The following is a 25,959-nucleotide window of genomic DNA, read 5'->3' as shown; positions in this document are numbered from 1 at the left end:
CCCCCCCCCCCCCCCTATTTTTGGCCTTGGCCTCGCCCGCAGTGGGGACATGGGCGGAGATTACATTCTTGTCCCTATTTTTTTCCTCGGCCTCACCCACGGTGGAGACAGGGATGGAAATTATATTCTCGTCTCCATGCTTGGCCTCAGCCTTGCTCGTGTGGGACAAGGATGGAGGTTACATTCTCATCCTTGTTCTTGGCCTCGACCTCACCTGCAGTGGGGACAGAGACAAAAATTACATTTTTATCCCTGTTCTTGGCCTCTGCCTCGTCTGCAATGGGGATTGGGACGAAGATTACATTCTCGTCTCTGTTCTTGGCCTCAGTCTCACCCGCAATGACCCGGTCAAAGACGTGAAGAATTGCCTATTCCCACCTCACCCTTGAGCATCTCTACTACCATCATCCCTCCAACTCTTATGGTAATATATGAACAAACTTGGTCATCATTGAACAGTGTGGAAGAACACAAAGATTCCCTTCACCAAAGGTTGCACCTTCATTGACATCAACAACGAAGAAAGAACTATACAGTAAACCAACCACACATACAAACTCAATACCCAATGATCCTTTCAACTAATTGGTATCAAGAAATTACTCGCTATCTTACACGTAACTCTTATGCAGGAAGGCACAAATCATAATGGAACCACAAGTAAAAGCGGGGCATCTCATCTTGGTGAGTACACAACTCATAATTCCCAGCAATTTCAACACTCAAAATGAGTATGATCCATACAAATTGTGTAAACAAATCATCAGGGTATGATGAAGCTGGTAACCTCCTTGCTTGCTCAGTATCCAGCAATTCATAAATGTAAGTCATTTTGGATACCTTAAGCCATAGAACTTCATGAACAAACATGACATTATGGGTGTTGCAGGGGTGATGAAACTTTCCCAGCAGCGTTGGGTAAGGTGGCTGGCCAAGATCTGTGTAGTTCTCTACAAGTTCTTCTTGCACAGCCTTATGAGGAGCTATCTAACCTTTATACATTGTGGCTCTCTAATGTTTGTTTTTACAGTCAAATTGTTACGTTGGGTCATAGGCTTCTTCAATTAAAAATAATAATAATAATAAATAAATAAATAAATAAATTCAATTGCAAATTCTCTTTTTTTTTTCCTTTTAAGATCAATGGATGCTGAAAAGAAAAAGAAAAAAAAAAGAAGAAAAGAAATTAAAGTTTAATTTAATATAATATAATAAAAAGAGAGATTTAAAGGGCTCAGTGATTGGCGTAGAAGTTTGTTGGAATGGGACGACGAGTAGTGCAAGAAAGAACGACGCGTCGTCAAGAAAAGGACTTGAATTTGAAAACACACTAAATGACACGTGGCGTGTTTGTTTACCCTTCTTTTTACTTGCACGTCTTCTCTTTTTAGAAACCAAGTCTTCTTTTTTTTTTTTTCTTTTTTTAGTGATCTCTATACAAAAAAAATTATAAACTTTTAATTTTAATTTTAATTTTATCAAGCCCACCCGTCGACAAATTGATAAATTATAATAGCTTGAATATGATATCGACACTCTTACCTTTAGAGATGTCTATTTTGATACCAGTTCAAATGGAGCGGAAAATGAAGGAGGGAGTGAAAAGAAATTTTTTAAATTGATAACTCACTCCGACATTCATTAAACATTTTTTTTAGAATTGGTCAATAATTTGATACAGTATGAATTAAATTTATTGCTTAACCGAGTATTCGTGTTAATAAAAAATAATTAATTACACGAAGAGAAAAAAATTAAAAAAATAATAACCACCTATTGTTGATTATTACTAATATAATGAGAAAATTAAATTTAATTTCTGTAAACTTTGCTTCTCTTTTTAATTTCATTCTGCAGCTCTTCCTCGCCATCCACGTCTTCCAGTTCCTGCAGCAATCCAAACGGCGTCGTTTTCATTCAAAGTAACAAAAAAATAATAATTAGCGAGTAAAATGACGGAACTAACCTTGGGTCCTAAAAACAACCCGTACGGGACGCCATCGAATTTGTCCGTATGATGGATCTGCACCAAAAAAATAAAAAATTAAAATTTAACTCCCAAAAAACAAACGACATGTCGGGAATGACTTACATGATGGGCAGCAGCGACACGTCGTAAGTAGGGGACAGCAGCTATGGGACCCACAGGGAAACGACGGTGCACGAGGCCATCATGGACGAACATGTAGGCCATCCCAAACACCGTAATTCCCAAACCCTGCCGAATCACAACATGACACGTCATGAAAATCTGACCTGGAGTTCGACAGCCTTCACCACTTTACTAAATTAATTGTTTTAATATTTACAAAATTTCAAATAATTTCGTAGAAATTAATGTTGTTTTTAGTAAAGGGAGAAGGAGACATACAGCACCAAAACATAGACCGGGGAAGAAGCCCTGATTGAAGAAGCCGAAAGAAAGAAGAGCAATGGCAGGCACCGCGTTGATGATTGCGAACACATCGTTCAATTCAAACGCTCCATCCCTCGCCCTATGATGAGACTAGCCTCACCCATTCATGTAATTTCAAAATGTTTAGTTTGAATTATTTACAAAATTTTAACGCAAAATATTTTTTTAAATAATCACGCTATTACCTTGTGCATATTTCATAGCGAAAGTTCACACATTTAAATGTAACGAGCTATTACCTTGTGCATATTCCATAGCGCATCATGCCACAGTTGTTTATGTGCCCATCTCGCCCAGAATTCCATCCCCACCTAAAAAAAATTATTTTAGATCATTTTTAAATTTGATAATTTACCTCAAAAATACTATTAAATTTTCAAAAATTTTAATAATACTCTTAAACTTATTATTTGAACTTGAAAAGTACCCTTTTAAAAATAAAAAAAATTACTACTATAATTTCTAAATTTTTTAACTATCTTTAAAATTTTATGAATATTTTTTTTTTAACTATAATAACAAATGATATTTTTTAATTTTTTTTTTTGAAATATTAATGAAACTTTTAAAATAAAATTAAATATTTTTATTAATGCAACCATAATTTTATAGGCTTCAACTTACAGCAGCTCCAACCGATAGTGCGAAAGTACCAAACATTTCCAAAACCGGAAAATCTCCACCCTGTAAATGAAATGTAATTCGAGTTATTTTCCATAATTTTGTTATGAATTAAAATTTATTAACAAAGTTAAATTTAAATAAAAAATGGGAAAATATTGAGATATAATATTTAGAAAATATATTATAATAATTAATTATATAATCAGACTATTATTAATATAATCAAAATATACTTTAGATCTCAATTCAATTCAATCAGAATTATACACCTTAGATCTTATATCAATCAGAGTATGCACCTTAGATCCTAATTCGATTATAATTCCATTTCGATTATATCAATCAGAGTATACACCTTAGATCCCAATTCGATTATATCAATCATAGTATACACCTTAGATCCCAATTCGATTATATCAATCATGAGTATACACCTTATATCCCAATTCGATTATATCAATTAGAGTATTAAGAAAATTGGTAAAAGAAAAAAGGGGAGGGGAAAAAATACCTCGAGTTGCCAGGAGAATCTGTAATAGACAGCGATGGCAGCCATGGACGTGATCCCGAAGCTCGACACAATTGCAGCAACAAGATAAGCATCCCTTTCCGCTTTCTTCCTCCCCATTTTCTCCTCCACGATTACCTTCAAATCCCTAACCATTTCAACTTCACTCACCCCACATTTCTTCTTCACTGTCGACAATCTTCTCGTGCTCTGTTTTGCAAAGCACCGCCATGGAACACGGTTCGCCGGAGCTGGAGCTTTCGCCGGTCGTTGAATTATTCTCCGGTACGGCGCCGCGGTTGCAACGGCCGAGATCCCCGTCGCCATGAACGCACGCCGGCGAGCTTCGGATCGGATTGAGGATCGAGTCGAGAAGAAATTGGAAAGGAAAAGAAAGCGTTTATAAAGGGATTTGAGTTCTTAGGCGGGGGTTGCGTATTCAATGTAAATCAGCTGTTAAGATTCGTCGTTTTTGGTATGTTGGTGAAATTACCAAAATAACCCTATTCATTTCGTTTAAATACTATTTTAGTCATGTACTTTTCAGTCTTTTTTGTTTACATTTTTATCTCATGTTTTCGATCAAAATTTTAGCATTTTTGCAAATGAGGATCAGAGTGGTCAGGTTTTGAAATTACGTGACCAAAATCAAAGTGCTGAGAGAGATTTCGCTCGCTTTGATAATGAGAGCTAACTAGCGAGTAGTTGCATAAACTAGTTAGTCGCTAAGTTAAGCAGTGCATTCTTTTGATCCAAATGCACTTCAGTACTTCTACCCGCCATCAACCGCCAAGCAGTGTCTTAAGTTTGATTAGATTAAGGAACAAAGAGTTAAGCAAGGGCCACGAAATTGATAGAACGATTCAGTCAAAGCTTGATTAAAAGTTGCTCGTTGGAAGGGATTGCTTTCTGCAGTCTATTTTTCTTGTCATGATGTTCTCTTAGCAAAGTAGGTTCAAGCCACAATTTTGGCTTGCTCCAAGCTAGGCTCATGGACTGTACTCAGTCGCTTCTCCAGTAGTCGTCACCTCGTTCTTAGCAGATTCGATCACGTATCCATAATCTGATTAGAGACAAAAAGGAATATTTTAAATTATGGAGATGCTAAAATGAACTAAAAGTACCTGTACTAAAATTATATTTAAACATTTTTTTTTATATTATACATAAGATTAAAAAACTTTTAATTTTATATTTAATAGGTAATTGACATTAGAGATTTATTAATTATATAATTTAAAATTTAATAACATAGTTTTTCTTTTGAAATTAAGACTTCGAATCGCTTTCTTTTGTGTTATGGGACCATTGTGTTTTGTTAGTTTTGTTGAATGTTAATTTAACGTTGTGTGGTTTCATCTCATTTTATGTTTTTCTTCATTTAGGCATTATGCATCGAGTGAAGTTACGAATTTACCCTTATACTTCTAATGAGAATTGTATATTATTGCTTTCGTGTACGTACTCTATTGTCTTTTTAATTCCTTTTGTGTATGTGTGTATATAAGGTGTTTAGTTATGTCTAGCAACTAGCACAACCCTCGTGCTTAGTTGTCAACTTGGACAAACGTTTCAAAACTATTTTTGACTTGGAACAAAACAAAAATTCAAACACCGTCACACCATTCAATGTCATCACTACACCCATTTCATATCTAAATTTCTATCTAAAATTTCAATGACTTTCTACTTCGAGTCAATTTTGAAACATTTATAAAATGTCAAGTGCAATATTGCCACTTTTAAAATGAATAAAGATAGTTTTTTAAACTCATGGCGGTCGTTTAGGGTAATTTTGTAATTTAGCTCCAAGAACATGGGGTAATGCATGCAACTCAATCCATCTTGTTTTGGGCAGACCAAAATTTTGAGAAAATGTGAATGGAACAATAGGACTTTGTTTGGTTCCCCGTATTAAATCACCTATGGTTTTAATTAACCAAACCATAAGCATGATTTAGGTTAAACTATGGTGTAACAGTCCAAACTCACTGCTATTAGATATTGTCCTCTTCGAGCTTATTCTTTCGGAGTTTCCCTCAAGGTTTTAAAACGTGTCTGTTATGGTATAAGAATTGTTTTATTTCTCTCTCAAACCGATGTGAGATATCATAATTCACCCTCTTTGGGCTTAGCGTCCTCGTTGACAAATTGCTCGATTTTTAGCTTTGATACAATTTATAACAGCCCAAACCCACTGCTAGTAGATATTGTCCTCTTTAAGTCTTCCCTTTCGAGTTTCCTCTCAAGGTTTTAAAATGCATCGGTTAGAGAAAGGTTCCCACACCCTTATAAGAAATGTTTTCTTCCCCTCTCCAACCGATGTGGGATCTCACATTCACCCCCCTGGAGCCCAGTATCACGATCATGCTCGTCCAGAGTGTGTTGCCCATGGCCGCATGCCCATGCCAAGCCAAACCCTTTATGTTTTTCCATGTAATGCTTTTCTTTTGTATTCTTAAGAGAGTATGACGTTTCGGCAAAATCATGTATAGGTCTGCCAGACATGAAATGCCTCAAAATGTAGTATAGGGGATATGACTAGTGGTCAACTTCTCCCTATCAATAGTTATATACTGCAAGCGTTGTTGCCTGTTTGCTTGCATATAACACCAATTTCAATTTCTCAAATCTTGCTTTCAAAACCTATTTTTTGAAATCTCTCTTTGAACTCGTTTTCTCAAACTTTCTTCTTGAACTGGGGCCGAGGCTCGAGCATACATCGCTTAATCGTAAGCAACGCAAGAATGAATTGGCTTAACACATTTATTGTTGGAAAGTGAGTGTCGTACAATCACAAGTCCGCTGCCATCAAAAGTGCGATTGTGACACCCAGCGTACTCACTAGCACATCGGCCAATGTCTGGCTCTGATACCATTTGTAACAGCCCAAACCCACCGTCAGCATATATTGTCCTCTTTAGACTTTCCCTTTCGAGTTTTCTCTCAAGGTTTTAAAACACGTCTGTTAGAGAGAGATCTACACACCCTTGTACGAAATATTTCATTCTCCTCTCCAACCGATGTGAGATCTCAGATATGATTAGAATTTACTGAAGGGCACGAGAAGCAATAATTCTTTTATTAGGTACCAAATTCAAAATCCTATAACCCTTTTTAGAAAGAAAAAGAAGAATGAGCTGAAAATATGTCATTAGAATCTGCATTTTAATAAACACACAATGAAGCAAATACAAAGAAAAACATATCTATAACAATACACCCTTCAATTTATTTCATAAGTTCATTGAGATCCATGGAAAGTACAAGCATCCACAATCTTTGCTCCAAAATCTCCCAATACCTAATACTCTGCTCCATTTTTCGATTCGTTTTTCGGGTCTTTCGTTCTTAGTTTCTTCGAATTCGTTCATTCATATGGGTAACCATACAAGTTTTACTGCTGTTCTTATCTACTTGATCATGACAGTAAATCCTATTCAGGGAAAAGAAAACAAGTGTTCAGTTTCCAGCATCTAGATCACCTTAGACGCAAAGAGTCGTCCTTCTGCCTGATTCGTCGGGGTTGAACCGAACGGATTCTTTCCAGATGAGTTCTTTAATATGCTCTTCAGTGCACGACGGTTGCTCGAAATCGAAACTGAAGGGCCTGACACAGAGTGGCTCGTCGTTGATGTCGTGAAGAGATTGCAAGTATGGATGACAAAGTGCCTCCTCCACTGCAAAAGGGTACAGAGGTATCACATATTTGATGGCGTTTAAAAGCAAAGATCGAGATCTTTTCGTGGTTAAAGTATGAACGGTTTTTGCAGACCTGTAATGCGTTTGTTTGGATCGAATACGAGCATCTTTTCTAGAAGATCAAGAGCAGCTGGAGACATGTTGGGAAATCTAGCTGAGAATTGTTGTTTCCTGTACTGTGGAAGCTGCTTGACGTATCTTCGAGCATTATCGCTTCGGAGAAATCCTAGGCTGGCGTCATCCGGTGATCCTAGTAGCTTTTACATTGGAAAACAAAGAAATGATCAAATAAATACGGGAAAATATGCATGCTTTTCATTATTCATCAGCAGGAATGAAGAGCTAAAATACTTCTCAAAACGTCACGGTCGATAAAAATGACGATGAGAATCAAGATATCACAAGCACAAAAAGAGATTTTCAGCGTACATAAGATGTCAAACATACAAGATGGTCATTTAGCACCACCACCATTGAAAAACCACTGTTATTTACAAATATGATCGAGTGAGCCTTGATAGTCAACGTCCATAGCAGAAAGAGTGTGTGCGTGCGTACGGAGGGAGAGTATGTTAGAAGTAAATAGGGAAGTTGATATAGAACGGAGAACGAGCACTCAAGACCCGGAACACTGTGATTCTCCCATAGGCTTCTATCTTGTTTTCCTTTTGACTTGTAGTGAGTTTGTGTCCCCTTTGCCCCGTTACATATCGCCGTCAGCCTCACGATTCTAAAGCATGTCTATTAGGGAGAGATTTCCACACTCTTATAAAGAATGTTTTGTTTCCCTCTCCAACCAATGTGGGATCTCACAATCTACCCTCTTGGGGGCCAGCATCCTCGCTAGCACATCACCTAGTGTCTAACTCTGATACCATTTGTAATAGCCCCACCCCACCGTTAACAGATATTGTTCGCTTTGGTCCGTTACGTATCGCCGTCAGTCTCATGGTTTTAAAGCACATCTGTTAGGGAGAGATTTCAACACTCTTATAAAGAATGTTTCGTTCCCCTCTCCAACCAATGTGAGATCTCACAATCTACCCTCTTTAAGGGCCCAGCATCCTCGCTGGCACACGGTGTTGGGCTCTAATACCATTTGTAACAGTCCAAGCCCACCACTAACAGATATTGTCCGCTTTGGCCCGTTACATATCGCGTAAACCTCACGGTCTTAAACCACCTCTATTAGGGAGAGGTTTCCACTCTCTTATAAAAAATGTTCTGTTCCCCTCTCCAACCAACGTGGAATCTCACAATCTACCCTCCTTGGGGCCCAACATCCTTGTTAGCACACCGTCCAGTGTCTGACTCTAATACCATTTGTAACAACCCAAGCCCACTACTAACAAATATTGTCCTTTTTGGCCTGTTACATATCGCCATCAGCCCCACGGTTTTAAAGCACGTCTGTTAGGGAGAGGTTTCCACAATCTGACAAAGCATGTTTCGTTCCACTCTTCAACCAACGTGGAATCTCACCGTTTGGGATAAAAATTTAGTTCCTCTCATCAAACATTAAACTCTATCAAATTTTCCAAACTATAAAAAGAGTTGAACACAAGACAACATGAACTCTTATAGGTATTAAAACTTGTACCTCAGTTATAAGTCTGAGTTGATGAACATAATCTTTTCCAGGGAAGAGAGGTTCTCTGGTCATGATCTCACCAAGAATGCATCCGACAGACCAAACATCGATAGCAGCAGTGTACTCCGAACAATTGAGCAGCAATTCCGGTGCTCGGTACCAACGAGTAACCACATATTCAGTCATGAAGTCGGTTTCAGAAGTCGTTCTTGCTAATCCAAAATCGCCAATTTTAAGGTCGCAATTTGCATTCAGAAGCAGGTTGCTTGGCTTGAGATCACGGTGCAGGACCTTGGCTGAATGTACATACTTCAGCCCACGCAATAACTGATACAAAAAGTACTGCAAAGTGCATGACATGTCAGTTTAATGGTGAGTTTAGCTTCGAAGACAACGCTAATCAAAGTTATGAACAATGATTCTCTAAATATGAACGACCACTATAGATCGTCATCCATACGCGTATCGTCACGCCAGAATACAAAAACTTGATGCAGTGATTGGCCAAAAAGTTTGAGGAAAAACAGTAACAACCCAAGCCCACCACTAGCAGATACTGTTCGCTTTGGCCTAGTCTCGCGGCTTTAAAACGCGTCTACTAGGGAGAGGTTTCCACACCCTTATAAGGAATGCTTCGTTCCCCTCTCCAACCGATGTGAGTTCTCACAAAAACTTTTCTCGAGTCAATAATGATAACAAACTTCAAACTTTCAATGACCATTATTCTTTCTCGGTTTGGCTCGAACTCACTAATATCGATCGAACATTAACTTAGATCCCAAAGAAGTATAAAACAACTATAAGTGTCATGAACTCATATTTTATAAAACGATCACTGGGGTAGGATCAAAATTGCAGCGTCAAACCTGGCAATGATCGTCGGTCAGTGATTGGTCAGAACGAATTATTTGATGAAGATCAGTGTCCATCAATTCGTAAACGATATAAACATCATTAAAAACCTCTCTTTTTGGTGGCCGAATGATGTCTCTGATGGCTATAATCTGCGAAGGGTTAAAAATCGAGCAGTTACAGAGGACGAAGCAGATAAACAAGCTCTCAGCTCATCTAGCAGGGAATATAAAAACAAACCATACATTTTCATGTTCCATGTGGCAAAGAAGCTTAATTTCTCTCAATGTCCTCTTGGCATCGATTATGTTATCAAAAGCATTCCCAATTTTCTTGATGGCAACCTCTTCATGTGTCTCAGAATTTACAGCAGCACTACAGAGAAAGAAATTATGGAACCCAGCACACGGTTCGGTTATCGAAATCGTCACGATATTACTCAGAACTTTAAAACGAAAAGTGGATCGACAACAAACATCTAGAAGTAGCAGAAAGACAAGCTGTGATTGAGAGAAGACAATAGAAAAGGTAAGCCTTACTTTTGGTTTTCTTCAGTGGATCCCCAATCTAACTAAGTTGGATTAGATCACTAGTTTTCAAGCTAAGCCAACCATGGGTCAACACGAACATAGCTCAACCGATTAAACCATACTTGTAACGGCCCAAGTCCACCACTCTTTGGGCTTTCCCTCTTCGACTTCCCCTCAAGGTTTCTAAAACACGTCTGCTAGGGAGAGGTTTCTACACCCTTATAAAGAATGTTTCGTCCTCCTCCCCAACCGATGTGGAATCTCACAATCCACCCCCGTTCGGGACCAAACGTCCTCGCTAGCACTCGTTCCCTTCTCCAATCGATGTGGGATCTCATGATCCACCCCTTTCGTGGCTCAACGTCCTCACTTGCACACCGCCAGGTGTTCACCCCTCTTCGGGGTTCAGCCTCCTCGCTGGCACATTTAATACCATTTGTAACACTCAAACCCACCATTACCAGATATTCTACTTTGGCCCGTTACGTATGTTAGGGAGAGGTCTCCATATCCTTATAATGAATATTTCATTCTCCTCTCAAACCGACATGAGATCTCACATTACTCACGTCCAAAAGGTCATAGGTTCAATTCACCTCATACCCAATTGCTGTGTTGAACTAACAAAAGAAAAAGAGCATGCCAACCATACACATTCTAACAAGCATTACCAAGCCAAATTGCAAACAGAACATAAGATTTCACTAAACAAGTAAGCTACAATGAATCTACCAAGCAGATCAGGAGGAGAATCACCAAAACTTCCACAAACTTGTTAGAAAACAACTAAAAAAAAGAAGAACAGCAGTTTAGAGATCAAAACCTTACCAAACAAGACCATAAGCACCTCTACCAATGGGTCGCAAAGGAGGAACATACTTAGCAGAAACCTCAAACAAGTTACCATAAACATTATACTGAACATATCGGCCGCCATGGGTAAGAACCCCTTTAATCTTCCCCTCAGTGGCAGCCGCAGAGCTGGACTCTTTAGTAGCCATTTTGGGAAATGGAAAAAAACCCAGAATCGCCTTCAAAGGAATAAGCAACCAGGGGAAGTGTTGGTTTCAAGTTACTGATTTCAAAAGAAATGCTATATTCGGAGAAGCGTCATGGGAGAACTGGGAAAAGGGTGTTCGGGAAAGCTGAATTTGGGGCTTTTTGAAAAAGTAAGGTCTGAAAAATGTGAAGGGCGATGAGCAATGGCGATTGATTGCTTGCTTGCTTGCTTCTGGTTCTTCTTTGCTTTATTGATCTGAAAATGGTTTGAAAATCCGTGAATCGAAGCCGACTTTTTTCGCTCCGCCAAAACAAACGCCCTTCTCCACTCCAATAAGATCTAATTAAAACCGCCATTAATGCGATTTTTTCCCCTTTTAATCGGTTACGTACATTGACATTGTTGCGGTTCGTTGGGTCAGCTCAGCCCTACTTTAAAGAATTTGTTCTTTTTTTAAGTTCCCCAACATTTTTTTTTCTTTTCTCGAACATCCTTAAAATGGTTGCTTCTTGTTCTACGTTTTGAATTCAATGGCTTTCACAAATTGTATAATTCTAAATCACTTCTTACTTAAAAATGTTAAATTAATTAGGGATTATATATATTTAATAATAAAAGTCGATATTTAATTATTATAATTTTGAAGGTACAAGGACGGTGTTGTTACAAATTTAAAAGTAGATAGATTAAATGGTTGATTTCGTAAACATTATTTATTTAAAAAAGATTTGGTATTTCATCGGTAGTATATAAGGGTAGGTAGTATATAAGGGTATTCATATGACTTGATAAATGGATGAATTTAGACTATCCAATCAAAACCATAAAGACTGAGTTGGTTATATTTTTTTCATTTTATTGGGTTGAATTTTTCGAAAATTGAAAAAATTTGTTCGTGGGTTGACATTTTTTTGGTCGAGTCAATTCGACCCACTAAAAAATAATGTTATAGTTTAACCCAACTCAACTGAGAATATTTTACCTTTTTAATTGATGTTAATGATAACTGTAATAAATTTATGAAATCTTAGTTATTAATATAATAATATGTATTGAGTTGGGTTAAGTTACGAGTTGTTTAGGTCATCAATCCAATCAACTCGAAATTTTGTGTTGGTCTAACTCAACTCAATCTAGTTGTTTTGGTTATCAATCCAATCATTTCGAAATTTATTTTGTGTCGGTCTAACTCAATCTAGTCTAACCCCGTGTACATCCAATTTATACTTGTCTTTAAATTAGTAACTAATGTTGTGATTTGTCTCTAAAGCATTAAATTCAGATCATCAATGACTTTCCCTTGTTTGAAAAATAGAAATTCAGGTGAGAATCAACTAAAATTAATAAAAAGTTGGTTTATTTAAACGTTTAGTTTTTTTATCAAAACATTCCAATAATTAATCAAAACATTCCAATAATTTAAGATTAGATCGATCAAACCATTATCCAACCTAGATAAGTTCATAACCAAACACAAACCAAAATTTGTTAAACGCCCCTATATATAGATTAGTTCGGTCTAAAACTTAGCTGGGGAAGTGAAGTAAATTTGAAGTTAAAATGTAAATAAAAGTGGAAAGTTTAGGATGGATGGAAGTGAAACTCCCACAAAATTTCAGAGAAAGCAGCACTTTCCCCCTTATTAGAGATATGGTGGTTGTGTTTCACGGGATATCTGGCGTTGAGTTTAAAGCCATCCACTCCCGGCCTACTTGGTCGAGTCTTTGACAGCCAAACATAACTTCGATCAACCCTTTTTTCTAGGTGCATGCATCAGCTCATTCAACAGACCCAATTCACGTGAATAAGAAAGAGAAGCATTTCAATTAAGGACAGCTAGGAAAGAAAAGGATGCATTTCTGCTCCAAATGCACCGTACAGTACACAAAGTACACACAGATTCATAGTCGCATTCCTTGGAGCATCAAAAAGCCCGCAAAAGTAACAAAAGTGCAAACAGACCATTGTTCCAGGGCTCTTTCCCTCCAGTTCAATGAGATGTCAAATTCATTTGAGGAGATTTCACATGGGCTAATCATCCTCCACCCACAGACATAATACTCACATATATGCAATGCAATTTGATTACTATGGAAGCCTTAACTACAGCATCTAGAACAGCAACAAATTGAAAATGGATGAGGCAGGCAGTGAACTAGAATGCTTCTGGGATAAGTTGATTAATTCACAATCTAAACATGGTGAGAACAGAGTTTTAGGCATCAGCAATAGGAGAGAGGGAATCAAAAAGACTTCCGCAATCAAAGATCTGACAATTGATTATAGGCAAACAAAACTGATATGATTTCATGAGTTTAATCTAACATCTTCGATTCAACATGCTTCAATACTAAAACTAACAAAAACAATTCCCATACACCTATGATGTTCTCTCATTCAAGATTTGATGGTGCAGGTGCTCCACCATAGCTACCAGCTCCACGGCCAAAGCCAGGCCTTCCTCCAGGACCCTAAAGAACCAATAAACAGCAATTAGAAAGTTATTGACTTTGATACCCCCAACTGGGAGAGTGAACTGTAACTAAGATTCGAAATATCAAGATCAAACAATCTCTAGATGGCATAGCAAACAAATCTAAATAAGAATATCAAGAGTTGGGTAATCCTAGGAGTGGTGAAATTGCTTACGCCAAAAGAAGGTCTGTAATCAGCAGGGGCTCCACCCTTATCACCAAAATCACCACCAGCTCCGCGAGGACCACCACGGTAGCCATCTCGGTCACCAAACCTTCTTTCCCCATCAAATCTCGATGGGCCACTATTCAAAAGTAAGAGGATTTAAGGATAATCAAAATCAAACTACAAAATGATTCAGAGACCAGCAAAGTGCAGAATCAGTAGAACCGTAATATCAAGGTAAAAGGATAAATTTCCAAATCCAATCTAGTCAAAGCAGTAGCAGACCATTTAGAACTAAAATTATTCAACATAAAGTAATGATACAGAGTAAATCAACAAGCTAAAACCAGCACAAAGTTCAGGAAAAACCAATAAGCAAAAGTATGGAAATCATCCATCATATGCAAAGCAGCAGAAGATTTACCGTGGGCGGTCTCCAGATGGGCCACCAAAGGGTCGACCAGCTGGTTTTGCTTGCTTCTTCAAGGTAGCCGGGACAATTTCTGAAGGGAGATTCAGGTAAGTCCTCAGAAACTCAATGCCATCGTTCGTGAGGTACCAGTAGTAATGCATCCAGGCAAATGTCTCGCGAACATACTCCTTGGACTTGAAGCTTTGCATCAGCTTTATCACTTGCAAATTTGGCACATCGATTTCTGGGTGCTTGGCTAGATTGTAGTCCTTCTTCGCATAGCAAACTCCCTCTAATATAAAACAGAAACAAACAAAAAATAAACAAACAGACAAGGAGAAAAAGGAAAAAAAACCCTAACCACAACAAACACACAAGAAAGTAAAATTCACTACCTTGAAATAGGTACTTCGAGATCTCTCGGCGGTTCTTCTCAGAAATGATCTAAAAGACAACGTTCGGATCGTTTAAACAGATTTACTCCCCGTTGAGAGTGGATTAAAATCATGAACAACAAAATAAAAACACTTCAAATTCAGAGTTCAGGCCGGTAACACTAATTGCATCCAAAGTCCCAAACCCAATCCCAATCGAAAACCAACCAAGCGCATTGATGAATGGTGCGAATGAACGAGCCCTCGACGATATTAACAACTAATTATATTTCCTTCAAATCTCACTAACATTTTCCATTGGTTTCTGGATAAACAAAAGAATAAACTTGGGTGTTCAATGTACGGGGAAAGGATAAACGGCGTACCATTTCGACGGAGTGATCGGCGGCGGCAGGAAGAAGCGGCAGCTAAGAGAGAAACCCTTTCACAATCTTTCTTCACAACGTAAAGCCCTAAGGCTCAGAAACTTTGACTTATAAAATATCCAATGAATAGACAACTTATGGGCTTTCCGGCCCATTGTCTTCTTTCGTACTGGTTACGGGCCACGGCCCAAACATTGAGATTACTTGTTAACCCCCGTGTTTGGAATTAAAATAAAATATAATTTTATTGACGTCATTATTTGGATGATTTATAAGTCATTATTGACGTCATTATTTGCAGTCGTGTCATTCAACATAACATAATATTAAAGTTATGCTCTAAATTTAGTCATGTCAGTAGAATTTTTACATGTAAAAAAAAAGCTCTAAAAGAAAAAAGAATTGAGGCTCCTTGAAGGCATAATAAAAAAATGACTAATACTCCAAAATAAAATAAGTCGAGCCTCGATTAAGGGGAGACGTACTTTGTTTGAGAGGAGGTGTTGGATGAAAGTCTCACGTCGGCTAAATTAAAATATATCTCTTAATATATATATATATCTAAATTAATCATCAATTATTAAATAATATTTGATAAAAGTAAAAAATGAAATAAATATATTAAAGTAACAAATTTTCGGAAATATATTCTTCTTGGGCCGAGCCCAAATCGGCTCCTCCCTCGCGGGGAAACGACATCGTTTAGGATGCGGCACCCAACGAGCAGATAGACGGAGGAGCGAGAATAAAAAATTGTCAGTGGTGCTGCAGAAGTGAAATGGCGGGCGTGTGGCAACCCGTTATGGTGCAGCGAATCAACACTCAATAGTCACTCGCGCGACCCTTGGGAGCTCTCTAGAGCCACCATCACTCGCTTCTCAATAATTTATTCCACTTTCTTGATTTGATTATATAACCAACGCCGTCGCTCTCACCAATTTCCATGTTTCCAGGTTTGTACTCTTCACTTGTGTATTTTTCTGATCGATCTTCCATCGCCGATCGCTCTGTTTTGCACGAGCTTTTGCAGTTCGTAGATTGATGATGACAGCTGCATCGAATTCTGTGTCGCTGAAGCACGGCCTCTCTCTCTGGTGTCCGCACTCTGGTTCCTTTTCTAGAGCTCAGCCAAAATCTTCTGTTTCTTTCAGATCTTTCCAGAGAAGCTACGTTGTTGCCTCCTCGGCTTTCGCTAACGAGAATAGAGAGTCCGTGTTTTTCATTTCTTCTCTTCCAGATTTTGTTGGATCTTGCGGGGTGGATGGTGAATTTTGTGGTTTTTGCTTTTTTTGTTCTTGTAGGTTTGTGATTGTTGGTGGTGGCAATGCTGCTGGTTATGCGGCTCGTACTTTCGTCGAGCACGGGATGGCGGATGGACGACTTTGTATAGTAACTAAGGAGGTAATTTGGTTTTACAGTTTCGTTCCAGCATAAATTCTTTAATGTAGACAACGAAGGTATCGAATTAGGTTGTTTTCCCCATTTCGAATTGTGAACTTATCGTAAAGTAATTTCTTGGCACTGATTCTATTGCAGGCAGTTGCACCGTACGAGCGTCCGGCTCTGACAAAAGGTTACTTGTTTCCTCTTGATAAAAAACCAGCTCGCTTGCCTGTAAGATACAATTTCTCTTGGAGATTACAGTTTACATTTGCTTTCAATCTCTTGAACATGATTTGCGATTTCTCTGTTTCTATATTCTTAGCTTGGCCACTCAGTGAACTCCGGAATTTATTGAGGGAAAAAATCATATTGAACTCTGCACTTGTTTGCCTTGGATAATTTCAATCTAATCTTAAGTACATTCGATTTTACTTTTAAAATTTTTTTTTATAGGGGTTTCATACTTGTGTTGGATCTGGTGGGGAAAGACAAACGCCAGAGTGGTACAAGGATAAAGGTATTGAGGTAATTGTCATCATATGTTTTTAACATTTTCGTGTGCAGAACCTTTCACTTGTGTATTTTATAGTTTCCGTTAAATTGTAGAGAAACCTCTGGAACGCTAGATTAAGATATTGCCACCAAATCATTATAGCTAATAATATAACTGTTATGAACGATCATTGGGAATGATTTTGTATTATTTTTAAACGTTTAAGGTTGTTCTTGATTTCTATTGCTGCTAGTGTTATGATTCCAAGTATATTATTCTCATGCCAGATATGAAGTAAGGGTCACTATTGAATGATCTGTAGACATATTTTCTGGAGTTGTAGGCATGGACTGAGTAAAAGTTACACTTGCATATGATGAGCGTATATGTTATTGTTGATCTGCAATATGAAGTTTTGACTGATCTTCCCCGAATTGCATATTGTAAATAGAGTTTTTCATTTTTTTTTTTTAAATTGTGGCTCCAAGCTTTGTCCATTGTGTAGTAAATGCTTTGTGTACTCACTCTTCTTTGCCTTTCAGACGTTTTATCAAGATCCAGTTATGGGTATCGACATAGAAAACCAAACACTGAAAACTAATTCAGGAAAACTGCTCAAGTATGGAGCGCTTTTAATAGCAACAGGATGTACAGCCTCGAGGTGCTTCTACTCCTTCCTTTTCAATTACTGCTCTTTAAGAACATATTGTAATTGATCAGTGCTATTTCACTATAAAAATAGGCATCTAAAAGCTTCACTACCGCTGCTATCTTTGTTATCAGATTTCCAGATAGAATTGGTGGTGGGCTACCGGGTGTTCACTACGTCCGAGATGTTGCAGATGCAGATTCACTAATTTCCTCATTGGTAATTCACCTTTTTTTCTTGTATTGCACATTCACTTACACATTCCTAGCTTGTGTAAATTCTTTTCTCCAGAAGTTACAGTCTACTTTTTGTGACACCAATTGACTTCCATTTCCTTTCCAGGAGAAAGCAAAAAAGGTGGTTATTGTTGGTGGTGGTTACATTGGTATGGAGGTCGCTGCGGCAGCTGTTGGTTGGAAACTTGATACAACAGTATGGACTCCTCTATAGCTTGAATTTTGTTCACTATACTAGCTTGTTCTTTGAGAGAAAATTTGAAAGTTATGTGCGCAGTGCATCTAATTTAATCCTCATCTGTTGTTGCACTATTCTTTCATTTGATTGAACTGATATCAGATAGGAAGCATGGACATGTGTTAGACATGGGTACGAACTAACACACTAAAAAATGTATCTGAATTATTTTTCTCCCCTTAATTTTTGACACGGCTCAAACACGGTTTGGACACAGCTAGACATAGCTCAATAAAATATTTAACCTAAAAATTAGGGAAAAGAATAGAGGTTTTCTTATAGACTGAATTCTTATATATTTATCAATCCTAATGTATTAGAATGACATCTTCTAGTTGTAGGCAATTAAAAATTTCTATACCTAATAAAATTCAAATATCGTCAATTGACTTAACTTTGAATCTTTATAGCGTAGTATATTTTTTTTATGTTAAATTTGCATGTTTATCTATATAGAAACATTAATATATCAATATATATGCATACATTACCGTAGCTATGCGAAGATTTGAAATGTCAAGCACCAATATAATTCTAGAAGTATCTTCTGCATGTCAGTGGAAATGATCACATAATTAACTGCGCAAAATTGGGAATATCCCCGATGGGACATATATGTTCATTTTTCTTAGAATTTAATCATCCTTCTCTATTCGGGGATTCAATTTTCAATGCTTTTGATGTCTTCTTTAACTTCTCTCCACTTGGTTTGAAACACTATAGATCATATTTCCCGAGAATCACCTATTGCAACGACTTTTTACTCCTTCGCTGGCCAGGAAATATGAAGAATTTTACCAGGAGAATGGTGTCAAATTCTTAAAGGTTTCTCTCTCTCTCTCTCTCGTGTTATCACCACTACAGCCTAGGAATTTTCAAATAATTTATTGTATTCATCACTATGTTTAACCATTAATCAGGGGGCCTCCATAAAAAATTTGGAAGCTGGTGCAGATGGTCGGGTCTCTTCTGTTAGACTTGAGGATGGATCCTCCATTGAAGCAGACACGGTATTTATGTTCATTTGATTCTTCTCTTTACTGTCTATTATGAACTTCAAGTGGGGATAGCCTGCCACCATTTACCTATCCTTTCTACAAATCTGAAACTCTAGACTTACTTTCCAGCAAAATGCCAGAGTCAACCTGTTTTCTCATGGTCTAAAAAGAATTTTTCTTTCCTTCTTAGTGAGTCATATATATACGCAATAGCAACTGAAAGTCTAACTTCAGTGGAAAGATCTCCTCATTATTGGGATTTCTTCCATTGTTCCTTGTAACCAGTAGGCTAGGGTATTCACCCAAAATACTTGAGTGGTCTTTATCTCTCAACGTCCATGTGTTTGATTAATTCTAAGGTTCAGTTTTGCAGCTTTTAACAGCACATGTTAATTAGAACTCTGGTGCATCGATATGGTCTTATTTCCATTAATATTTTTTCAGGTAGTAATAGGCATTGGTGCGAAGCCTGCTGTCAGTCCGTTTGAGCAAGTGGGATTGAATAGCAATGTTGGCGGCATACAGGTAAACTAATGTTATGAAGGAGATTCTTCATTCTTTATACTCGTCCCAATTCCTAAAGGAATGACACCTTTCTGTAATCTTAGCATATTGATATTCTACTGCGGTAATAATTATTTATAGTTAATCAAGATGTAGCTTAATTGGTTTCACATGCCTTATTTATCGTCAAAATTACTTAAGAATCTAGGTTTTGGAACAATATCGTCAGAACATATCATCCAAACTTTTGTACTGAATTGAAAGTTACATCCTATGCCTATTTCGTTAGGGTTGGGATAACTATTTTCTCCCTAGGTAAGAGATACTTCCGTTTACATGGTTTGTGCATCATATAAATCTTTCTTCTTTGTGTATTCTTGTGTGAGGTTTTGTAAACTTTTTGGAACTTAATTGCGGATAATGCTTCCCTTAAATTGTCAATCATAAATTGTTTCATGAACAGAAAATATCCTAGGAAATGATTTCTTTTCATGTAAAAAGAAGCTAAGATACGTTTTGGACCTTAGGTTGATGGCATGTTCAGAACTAAGATACCAGGAATTTTTGCAGTTGGAGATGTGGCAGCATTCCCGTTAAAGGTTGTTTTTCTCTCTTTTTTCTTTGTCTTCTTCTTCCTCTTGAATGCCTTTATTCTTCAATCTCCTTTTCAACTAGATAATGACTGTGATTCAAATAAAACAGCTGTATGATCGTGTAACTCGGGTCGAACATGTGGATCATGCTCGTCGATCGGCTCAGCATTGTGTCAAATCCTTACTAACTGCTCATACTCAAATGTAAATTGGACAATTTTATTTGAAACTATCATTTGATCTTAAACTGAGTTTCTTTATTCACTAGTCATTCAATAGCGTACTCATCCTTAACACTATCTTAAACAGATACGATTATCTTCCATATTTCTACTCAAGGGTGTTTGAATACGAAGGGAGCCCTAGGAAAATATGGTGGCAATTTTTTGGGGATAATGGTATGATGCTCCCCCCCCCCCCCCCCCCCCCCCCCCCCCCCCCCCCCCCCCCCCCCCCCCCCCCCCCCCCCCCCCCCCCCCCCCCCCCCCCCCCCCCCCCCCCCCCCCCCCCCCCCCCCCAGTACGGACTTTTATCTTTACCTAACCATTATGTCTTCTGACTCTAATCCCTCGCTTCACAGTTGGCGAGACAGTCGAAATTGGGAACTTTGATCCTAAGATTGCTACTTTTTGGATTGATTCTGGTATATATCGCGCTCATTCTATCTATACCTTTTATCCTTCTATAACTTTAACATCATGTCGATGACAAGGTTTCTCCTTCTGGCCCACAGGTAAATTAAAAGGGGTTCTTCTTGAAAGCGGAAGTCCGGAGGTAAATCAGGGTTATTATTATCATTTTTAGTTTGGTCCAATCATTCTTGGAGAATTTCTTTTTCACGCACATATGAAACCATGCAACTTTTTTAAAAAAAATTATAAATGGACTTTCAAACTTTGATGGTCATGTCAGTTTGGTTCCTAAACCTGAATAAAATTTCAATAGGTTTAGATTTCAACGTGGAATGTTTCATTGGACTAATAAATTATGTTTAAGCGACAGTATGGTACAAGGGAATAGGTCAATAAAACAATGGTTGATAGGCCACAAGATTCAATTGCATTTTATCTACTTAATTTTTTTTTGGCTCAACTTTCTCGTATTTTATCTAGTCAATCTACTTTTTTGTGTCACCTTGAGTCGAATCATCATTGGTTAATTTAATAATGCGTCATGTCAATATTCAAGTAACTGTATTAACCACCACATGAACTTTTCTAAGGTGTAAATAAAAATTTTACGATTCATGAACTAAATAGGCAGAAATAACATAGTTTAAAGAATAAATTCAACTGTTTTTTCTCTTTACTAGAACGTGGTTCTTATTATTATTAGTAAACTAACGTTGAAATGATTGTTTTGTTGTAGGAATTTGAACTCCTTCCTAAACTTGCAAGATTCCAACCTTCTGTTGATAAAGCTAAGCTTCAAAGTGCGTCTTCAGTCGAGGAAGCACTGGATATTGCCCGAGAATCCTTGCAACAGACTGGAGCTTCGGTTTGATTTAGACTGAAATGTTTGACATTTCATTTTTCTTAGGTATTTGGTTATTCTCTTTCCTTAGATCGATTTTGAACACACAATTTCTCTTATCATATCATATGACTAAAAGAATATCAGCCTCAGGATTTAGGGTGCGTTTGAATTTCCTTTTCAAGTGCTTAATTAAAAAATATATATATATATCATTTTCATAAGCTTGTTGGCAGCAGTGACACCAGCAGTTTGAAACAGTTCTAGTGGGTCGAATTTGGCTATTCCACCTCTAATTTGTTCCATAAAATCAGCTATTTTAAGTACTCCTATGGAAAAGAAGTTAATGCTAGAATTTAGTTCATGTCAGATTTATTTGTTTACAAGTTTTCATTATATCAAGTTAAATATTTTGAAAAGCTGTGTAGATTTGTTCTTGATAAGTTTAATCATTTATGATTTTAAATTATTATGTTAGCATTGAAATTAATTGAATTTGTTATTTTGCAGGTACTTTGAAGTCGATGCACAAGCAAAATAAGCAAAGTTGTTGAGCAGAATTAAAGATGCACGAGTATGAGCATGTTTTGTCATTCCTAGTTCCTTTCTAATTTTAATTTTGCCTCAAACTTCATATAAACAAAAAATTCTATAAACTTTCAAGTTTGGTTGTTATCTTCTCCATATGTATTTTGGTTGTTTGGCTGATATAAATTATAATTGAATAAAATTCAGAATATTGGTGTTTTGCACACAATTTTGAGTCGATAATATTGGAATGATATGAAAAATTAGATTTTTTTTTTATATTAAAAAAAAAATCATATGCTGATGTCATTTTAGTATTTATCATACAAATACCTTTTTCTATTTACAGTTAATTTCGTGTTTATTAGGCATATCCTTAAACATATTCGATTTCATTGGATTTGTTTTTGCACGAAAGCATTCAAATATGAATTGTAAACTAAATTTATTTTTTATTTTTTAAGTTAGATCGTTATGCAATCTTTATTGTATATCTTTGTGAGAGTTTGGTTGGCAATGATCTATAATTCATTATGAATGTGAACCTGTCTAATGATTAAACTTTTATGTTCACACGGATTAAATTTAATCATAAATGTATCTTATAGTTATTAAAAATACCATATTTAATATTAAGAAACAATGACACTAGTTGAGATGAAATTTTTCAATATCGCAAAGAGCAGAAATCTCACTCACCGCCTAAACGACGAGCAAACACTCGAACGTGAGAGCAAGGAATCACCCAAGGAATGGACGAGCTCCAAGGAAGGAGGCAAGAACCATGCTTTCAAAGACCTAACCCAACCTCCTGAATCTTATCTATATTGCGAGAATAATTGATTAAGTCATGCCAACATCTAGAAACTATTCTGCACCGTCAATTATTTTTCATAAACTACATATTAAATATAATGAAGAATAAACTTTGGTAGTGAATTTATATTAACTAGTCAGGTGATCGTATTTATTTTCTAAAAAAAAATTGTTAATCAAATTACTTTAATCTACATTTTTCTTCGTATAAAGATGTTTAAAAAATTGTTCTCATAAAGCTATTTTCTTGAACTTTGAAATACCGAATAATTTCTAAATCACTTACAACTTATCTCAATTTCAGTTATATCTAGAAAATCGCTTACAATCGATGTTATAATACCGAACAATTTCGTGGGTGTTATCAGGCCTAATCAGTAACACCCACGAACCATCCGGACTTTAGTTATGTCTAAAAAATTGATTATAATTGATCTACTATCTCGAGAATAATTTTCGAATATTTAGATAAGAGATTGGAAATCAATTAGTGATAGGATGGAAGAAAAGTAAGCAGAGAAGTGTTGAATTTTCTGTGAAATTCCTCCATTGATGTGATGGTAATTAAGTTGTAGAAGACTTGCCGTTTCAAAGTCGTCTGTTTGGTCAAAGTCATCAGTCTCTTACATTTTTGTTTTTGAAAAGGTCTCAATGGACAAAGCACACGCTTGGATTTTTTTATTGATTTAAAAGTTTTAAATATTTTTACAAAAATTAAAAATATATTTTTATTAATAGTTTTAAATGGAAATGGTTAATAATTTGTTAAAAATATCATTGAAAATTTTAAAAAAATTTATTAGTACCCAACATTTAAAAAAAATTTAAAAATGTGATATTATATTTAAAACATACCCATTAAATTTTAAATGTAACATTAATATCATTAACATTTATAAAAAAATATTTAAAAAAATTTATACTGTCAATGTATGACGTAAACCGTTTTATCGACAGCTCATAGATTACCTCCAAACTTTTTAATGCTATTTTTAAAAATTCATGACAGTCAGACACTTATATGTGACTGTGATCAACTTTTGACCCTCGAATAATATGTGAGACAAAAACTAATGGACCAAATTAAAATTTTAATTTTTTTTAAGTATAATAATTAAATAGACACAATAGTAAGAATTTATAGTCTAAACTTATAGTTTGATTTCTAATTTTTTATATTTTTATTAGATTATTTAATTACTTTAGTTAATGGATTTTGAGTTTACGTCATCTATGAAAGAAACAAGAAAATTACATTATTAGATTCTTTTTTTAAAAAAAAATAAATAAATGATTGTTTTGATAACGTTGTTTATGGAATAAACTTGTTGATATTATTTTATTTTTTTTAGTCAACAATAAACTTTTAAAATTAGAAACGTGACATTTTTAAAACCTTTCTTTTAAATAATAAAAGGATAAAATAATGTTTGTACCTTTTTTAAACGTATAAAAATAGATCAAAGTATTAGTTATCCTTCTTTAGTACCATACCATTTTGGTCTATGTTGTTCTTGAACTCGAATCTCTACAATTTAAATGTCAGATTTGAAAATTGAGAGATATTGAAAATACAATTTAAATGTCAGATTTGAAAGTTGAGAGATATTGAAAATAAAAGGAAAGGGCATAAGTGGCAACTCTCGAGCGATGGCTTTGTGGGCGTAGACTACATTTGACTAATACTAAACTCGAATCTCGACAGTTAAAATGTCGGGTTTGAAAACTGAGAGATTGAAAATAAAAGATAAGGGTCGAGCGATGACTTTGTGGGCATAGACTTTGACCCAATATTAATTTCGAAAGTTAAAATGTCGAGTTTGAAAACGGAGATAGAGAGCGAAAATAAAAGGAAAGGCCCAAGTGGGAAGAGTGGAGGGATGAGTTTGTGGGCGTGGACTAGGACAAGTTCATGAACCATGGCCACCAAGGAAGCTCAATACTCCTTTCCTTCTCTGTTTCCTCTCAAATTCAAACGTTCACATTGGATTGCTCTTCTTATTTAATCCACACCCTCCAACCTTTTCAACCCATTCTTCTTCTTCTTCTTCTTCTTCTTCTTCTTCTTCTTCTTCTTCTTCTTCTTCTTCTTCAACAGTTGAAATTCTCAGACCCAACTCAGAATGATTGTGAGTTTCGTTTGTGCTCTGTTTTTCTGTATCTCTCTGTTTTACTGATTCCTCTGTTTTCATTTGAACTAACAGAGCAATTTTGTGTGTGCAGAAAGTGGTGTTGAAATTGGACTTACACGATGACAGAGGGAAGCAAAAGGCCTTGAAAGCAGTCTCCTCCCTTCAAGGTAATCGATTACGATTTCAATTGTTTCTTCTTCTTCTTCTTCTTTGAGAGATGAACTGATTCTGGAGATTACTCTGTTTCGACTTGCAGGGGTTGAATCGATCGCCATGGATATGAAGGACAATAAGCTGACAGTAATTGGGAATGTAGACCCAGTTGGTGTGGTTGCAAAGCTCCGAAAGCATTGGCCCTACGCCGATATCTTAACCGTCGGTCCGGTGAAGGAAGAGAAGCCAACAGCACCGGCAGCACCACCAGCACCGCCAGCACCGCCAGCACCGCCGAAGACCCCAACTGAACTGAATGAAGAGATCCTTAAATGGTGCAAAAGCAATGGTTATCCCTCCTATGCTCCTTATTACCGTGTGTATAGTGTAGAGGAGAATCCTAATTCTTGTGTCATATCTTGAATGGATCAATAAACTTTTTTGAGACTGAATATCGTCCCAATTCAAGTTGTTTCATACTTTTGGTTGAATTGTTTCTCGATCGACTTTTGAATGATAAGAAGTATACACATCAGACGAGCATTTTGGATTAAACTAGCTAAGTTTGAAAGTATTGTCTCAAAAGGCCATCTATACGATGAAGAAGAACAAGGAGGGACACGTTTCAAGATGATTTTGGTGGATACGACATTAAAATATTGCATGACTCGCCTATATAAATGAACTTAAATTAATACAATAGTCCAGACATTTTAAGATCAGAATGA

The 25,959-nt window shown here is 36.5% G+C and overlaps 6 protein-coding genes across 8 annotated transcripts in view; 3 read left to right on the top strand and 3 right to left on the bottom strand.

Annotated features, from left to right (window-relative positions):
• The window catches only part of LOC111469081, a 3,231-nt gene extending 2,130 nt beyond the window's left edge, over positions 1 to 1,101 (top strand). Inside the window, exons 3-6 of the mRNA XM_023114316.1 lie at positions 460 to 535; positions 633 to 684; positions 768 to 822; positions 890 to 1,101. Coding sequence (XP_022970084.1) covers positions 460 to 535; positions 633 to 684; positions 768 to 822; positions 890 to 1,068 — 362 coding nt within the window. The 3' untranslated portion in view covers positions 1,069 to 1,101. The remainder of the gene's footprint in view (positions 1 to 459; positions 536 to 632; positions 685 to 767; positions 823 to 889) is intronic.
• Positions 1,102 to 1,698: 597 nt separating this feature from the next.
• LOC111469080 (beta-carotene 3-hydroxylase 1, chloroplastic-like) lies at positions 1,699 to 4,129 on the bottom strand. Of its 3 annotated transcripts, XM_023114312.1 has the most exons (7): positions 3,552 to 4,124; positions 3,041 to 3,100; positions 2,656 to 2,727; positions 2,372 to 2,506; positions 2,093 to 2,218; positions 1,967 to 2,023; positions 1,699 to 1,887 (listed from the first exon to the last, which is right to left on the bottom strand). In XM_023114312.1, exons 1-7 carry the CDS (start codon positions 3,873 to 3,875, stop codon positions 1,813 to 1,815), a joined length of 849 nt encoding a protein of 282 aa, XP_022970080.1. In that variant the 5' UTR covers positions 3,876 to 4,124; the 3' UTR covers positions 1,699 to 1,812. The 3 variants fall into 3 exon arrangements, with proteins under 3 accessions (XP_022970080.1, XP_022970083.1, XP_022970081.1); XM_023114315.1 differs by lacking the exon at positions 2,372 to 2,506 and having other exon boundaries at positions 3,552 to 4,129; XM_023114313.1 differs by lacking the exon at positions 3,041 to 3,100 and having other exon boundaries at positions 3,552 to 4,126.
• A 2,625-nt stretch (positions 4,130 to 6,754) lies between these two features.
• Positions 6,755 to 11,582, bottom strand: LOC111469056 (mitogen-activated protein kinase 4-like). Its single transcript, XM_023114285.1, has 6 exons — positions 11,052 to 11,582; positions 9,939 to 10,068; positions 9,708 to 9,845; positions 8,851 to 9,183; positions 7,324 to 7,507; positions 6,755 to 7,228 (listed from the first exon to the last, which is right to left on the bottom strand). The coding sequence occupies exons 1-6, from the start codon at positions 11,222 to 11,224 to the stop codon at positions 7,035 to 7,037; spliced, it is 1,152 nt and encodes a 383-aa protein (XP_022970053.1). The 5' UTR covers positions 11,225 to 11,582; the 3' UTR covers positions 6,755 to 7,034.
• Positions 11,583 to 13,476: 1,894 nt separating this feature from the next.
• Positions 13,477 to 15,142, bottom strand: LOC111469100 (40S ribosomal protein S10-1-like). The gene is made up of 5 exons (XM_023114341.1): positions 15,036 to 15,142; positions 14,671 to 14,719; positions 14,288 to 14,567; positions 13,873 to 14,002; positions 13,477 to 13,694 (listed from the first exon to the last, which is right to left on the bottom strand). The coding sequence occupies exons 1-5, from the start codon at positions 15,036 to 15,038 to the stop codon at positions 13,617 to 13,619; spliced, it is 540 nt and encodes a 179-aa protein (XP_022970109.1). The 5' UTR covers positions 15,039 to 15,142; the 3' UTR covers positions 13,477 to 13,616.
• Positions 15,143 to 15,772: 630 nt separating this feature from the next.
• LOC111469045 (monodehydroascorbate reductase, chloroplastic/mitochondrial) lies at positions 15,773 to 22,359 on the top strand. Its single transcript, XM_023114267.1, has 18 exons — positions 15,773 to 15,988; positions 16,066 to 16,243; positions 16,337 to 16,436; positions 16,572 to 16,649; positions 16,872 to 16,943; positions 17,454 to 17,572; positions 17,695 to 17,779; positions 17,903 to 17,992; positions 18,758 to 18,859; positions 18,955 to 19,044; positions 19,477 to 19,557; positions 20,064 to 20,135; positions 20,239 to 20,333; positions 20,439 to 20,527; positions 20,710 to 20,772; positions 20,863 to 20,903; positions 21,498 to 21,668; positions 22,113 to 22,359. The coding sequence occupies exons 1-17, from the start codon at positions 15,979 to 15,981 to the stop codon at positions 21,630 to 21,632; spliced, it is 1,500 nt and encodes a 499-aa protein (XP_022970035.1). The 5' UTR covers positions 15,773 to 15,978; the 3' UTR covers positions 21,633 to 21,668; positions 22,113 to 22,359.
• A 2,611-nt stretch (positions 22,360 to 24,970) lies between these two features.
• LOC111469106 (heavy metal-associated isoprenylated plant protein 39-like) lies at positions 24,971 to 25,704 on the top strand. The gene is made up of 3 exons (XM_023114349.1): positions 24,971 to 25,075; positions 25,170 to 25,245; positions 25,335 to 25,704. Exons 1-3 carry the CDS (start codon positions 25,070 to 25,072, stop codon positions 25,652 to 25,654), a joined length of 402 nt encoding a protein of 133 aa, XP_022970117.1. The 5' UTR covers positions 24,971 to 25,069; the 3' UTR covers positions 25,655 to 25,704.
• The last annotated feature ends 255 nt before the right edge of the window (positions 25,705 to 25,959 follow it).

The sequence above is a fragment of the Cucurbita maxima genome, unplaced genomic scaffold (assembly GCF_002738345.1).
Source record: "Cucurbita maxima cultivar Rimu unplaced genomic scaffold, Cmax_1.0 Cma_Scf00038, whole genome shotgun sequence".
NCBI classification, from domain to species: Eukaryota; Viridiplantae; Streptophyta; class Magnoliopsida; order Cucurbitales; family Cucurbitaceae; genus Cucurbita; species Cucurbita maxima.
The sequence above is the reverse complement of the archived record's forward strand: the minus strand, read 5'-3'. Positions and strand labels throughout refer to the sequence as shown.

Excerpts from the sequence above, each read along its gene's own strand:
- LOC111469080 (XM_023114312.1), bottom strand. The coding sequence starts at position 3,875 with ATGGCGACGGGGATCTCGGCCGTTGCAACCGCGGCGCCGTACCGGAGA. Across the intron at positions 2,728-3,040 it reads CACTATCGGTTGGAGCTGCT|GTGGGGATGGAATTCTGGGC; the intron begins GTAAGTTGAAGC and ends AATTTTTTTTAG. Across the intron at positions 2,024-2,092 it reads GTGTCGCTGCTGCCCATCAT|ATCCATCATACGGACAAATT; the intron begins GTAAGTCATTCC and ends TTTTTGGTGCAG.
- LOC111469056 (XM_023114285.1), bottom strand. The coding sequence starts at position 11,224 with ATGGCTACTAAAGAGTCCAGCTCTGCGGCTGCCACTGAGGGGAAGATT. Across the intron at positions 10,069-11,051 it reads GGTGCTTATGGTCTTGTTTG|TGCTGCTGTAAATTCTGAGA; the intron begins GTAAGGTTTTGA and ends CTTTCTCTGTAG. Across the intron at positions 9,184-9,707 it reads TGACCGACGATCATTGCCAG|TACTTTTTGTATCAGTTATT; the intron begins GTTTGACGCTGC and ends TGCACTTTGCAG.
- LOC111469100 (XM_023114341.1), bottom strand. Across the intron at positions 14,568-14,670 it reads CTCGAAGTACCTATTTCAAG|AGGGAGTTTGCTATGCGAAG; the intron begins GTAGTGAATTTT and ends GTTTTATATTAG. Across the intron at positions 14,003-14,287 it reads CCATCTGGAGACCGCCCACG|TGGCCCATCGAGATTTGATG; the intron begins GTAAATCTTCTG and ends ACTTTTGAATAG.
- LOC111469045 (XM_023114267.1), top strand. Across the intron at positions 18,860-18,954 it reads ATGGTGTCAAATTCTTAAAG|GGGGCCTCCATAAAAAATTT; the intron begins GTTTCTCTCTCT and ends ACCATTAATCAG. Across the intron at positions 20,528-20,709 it reads GCAATTTTTTGGGGATAATG|TTGGCGAGACAGTCGAAATT; the intron begins GTATGATGCTCC and ends CTCGCTTCACAG.
- LOC111469106 (XM_023114349.1), top strand. Across the intron at positions 25,246-25,334 it reads AGCAGTCTCCTCCCTTCAAG|GGGTTGAATCGATCGCCATG; the intron begins GTAATCGATTAC and ends TTCGACTTGCAG.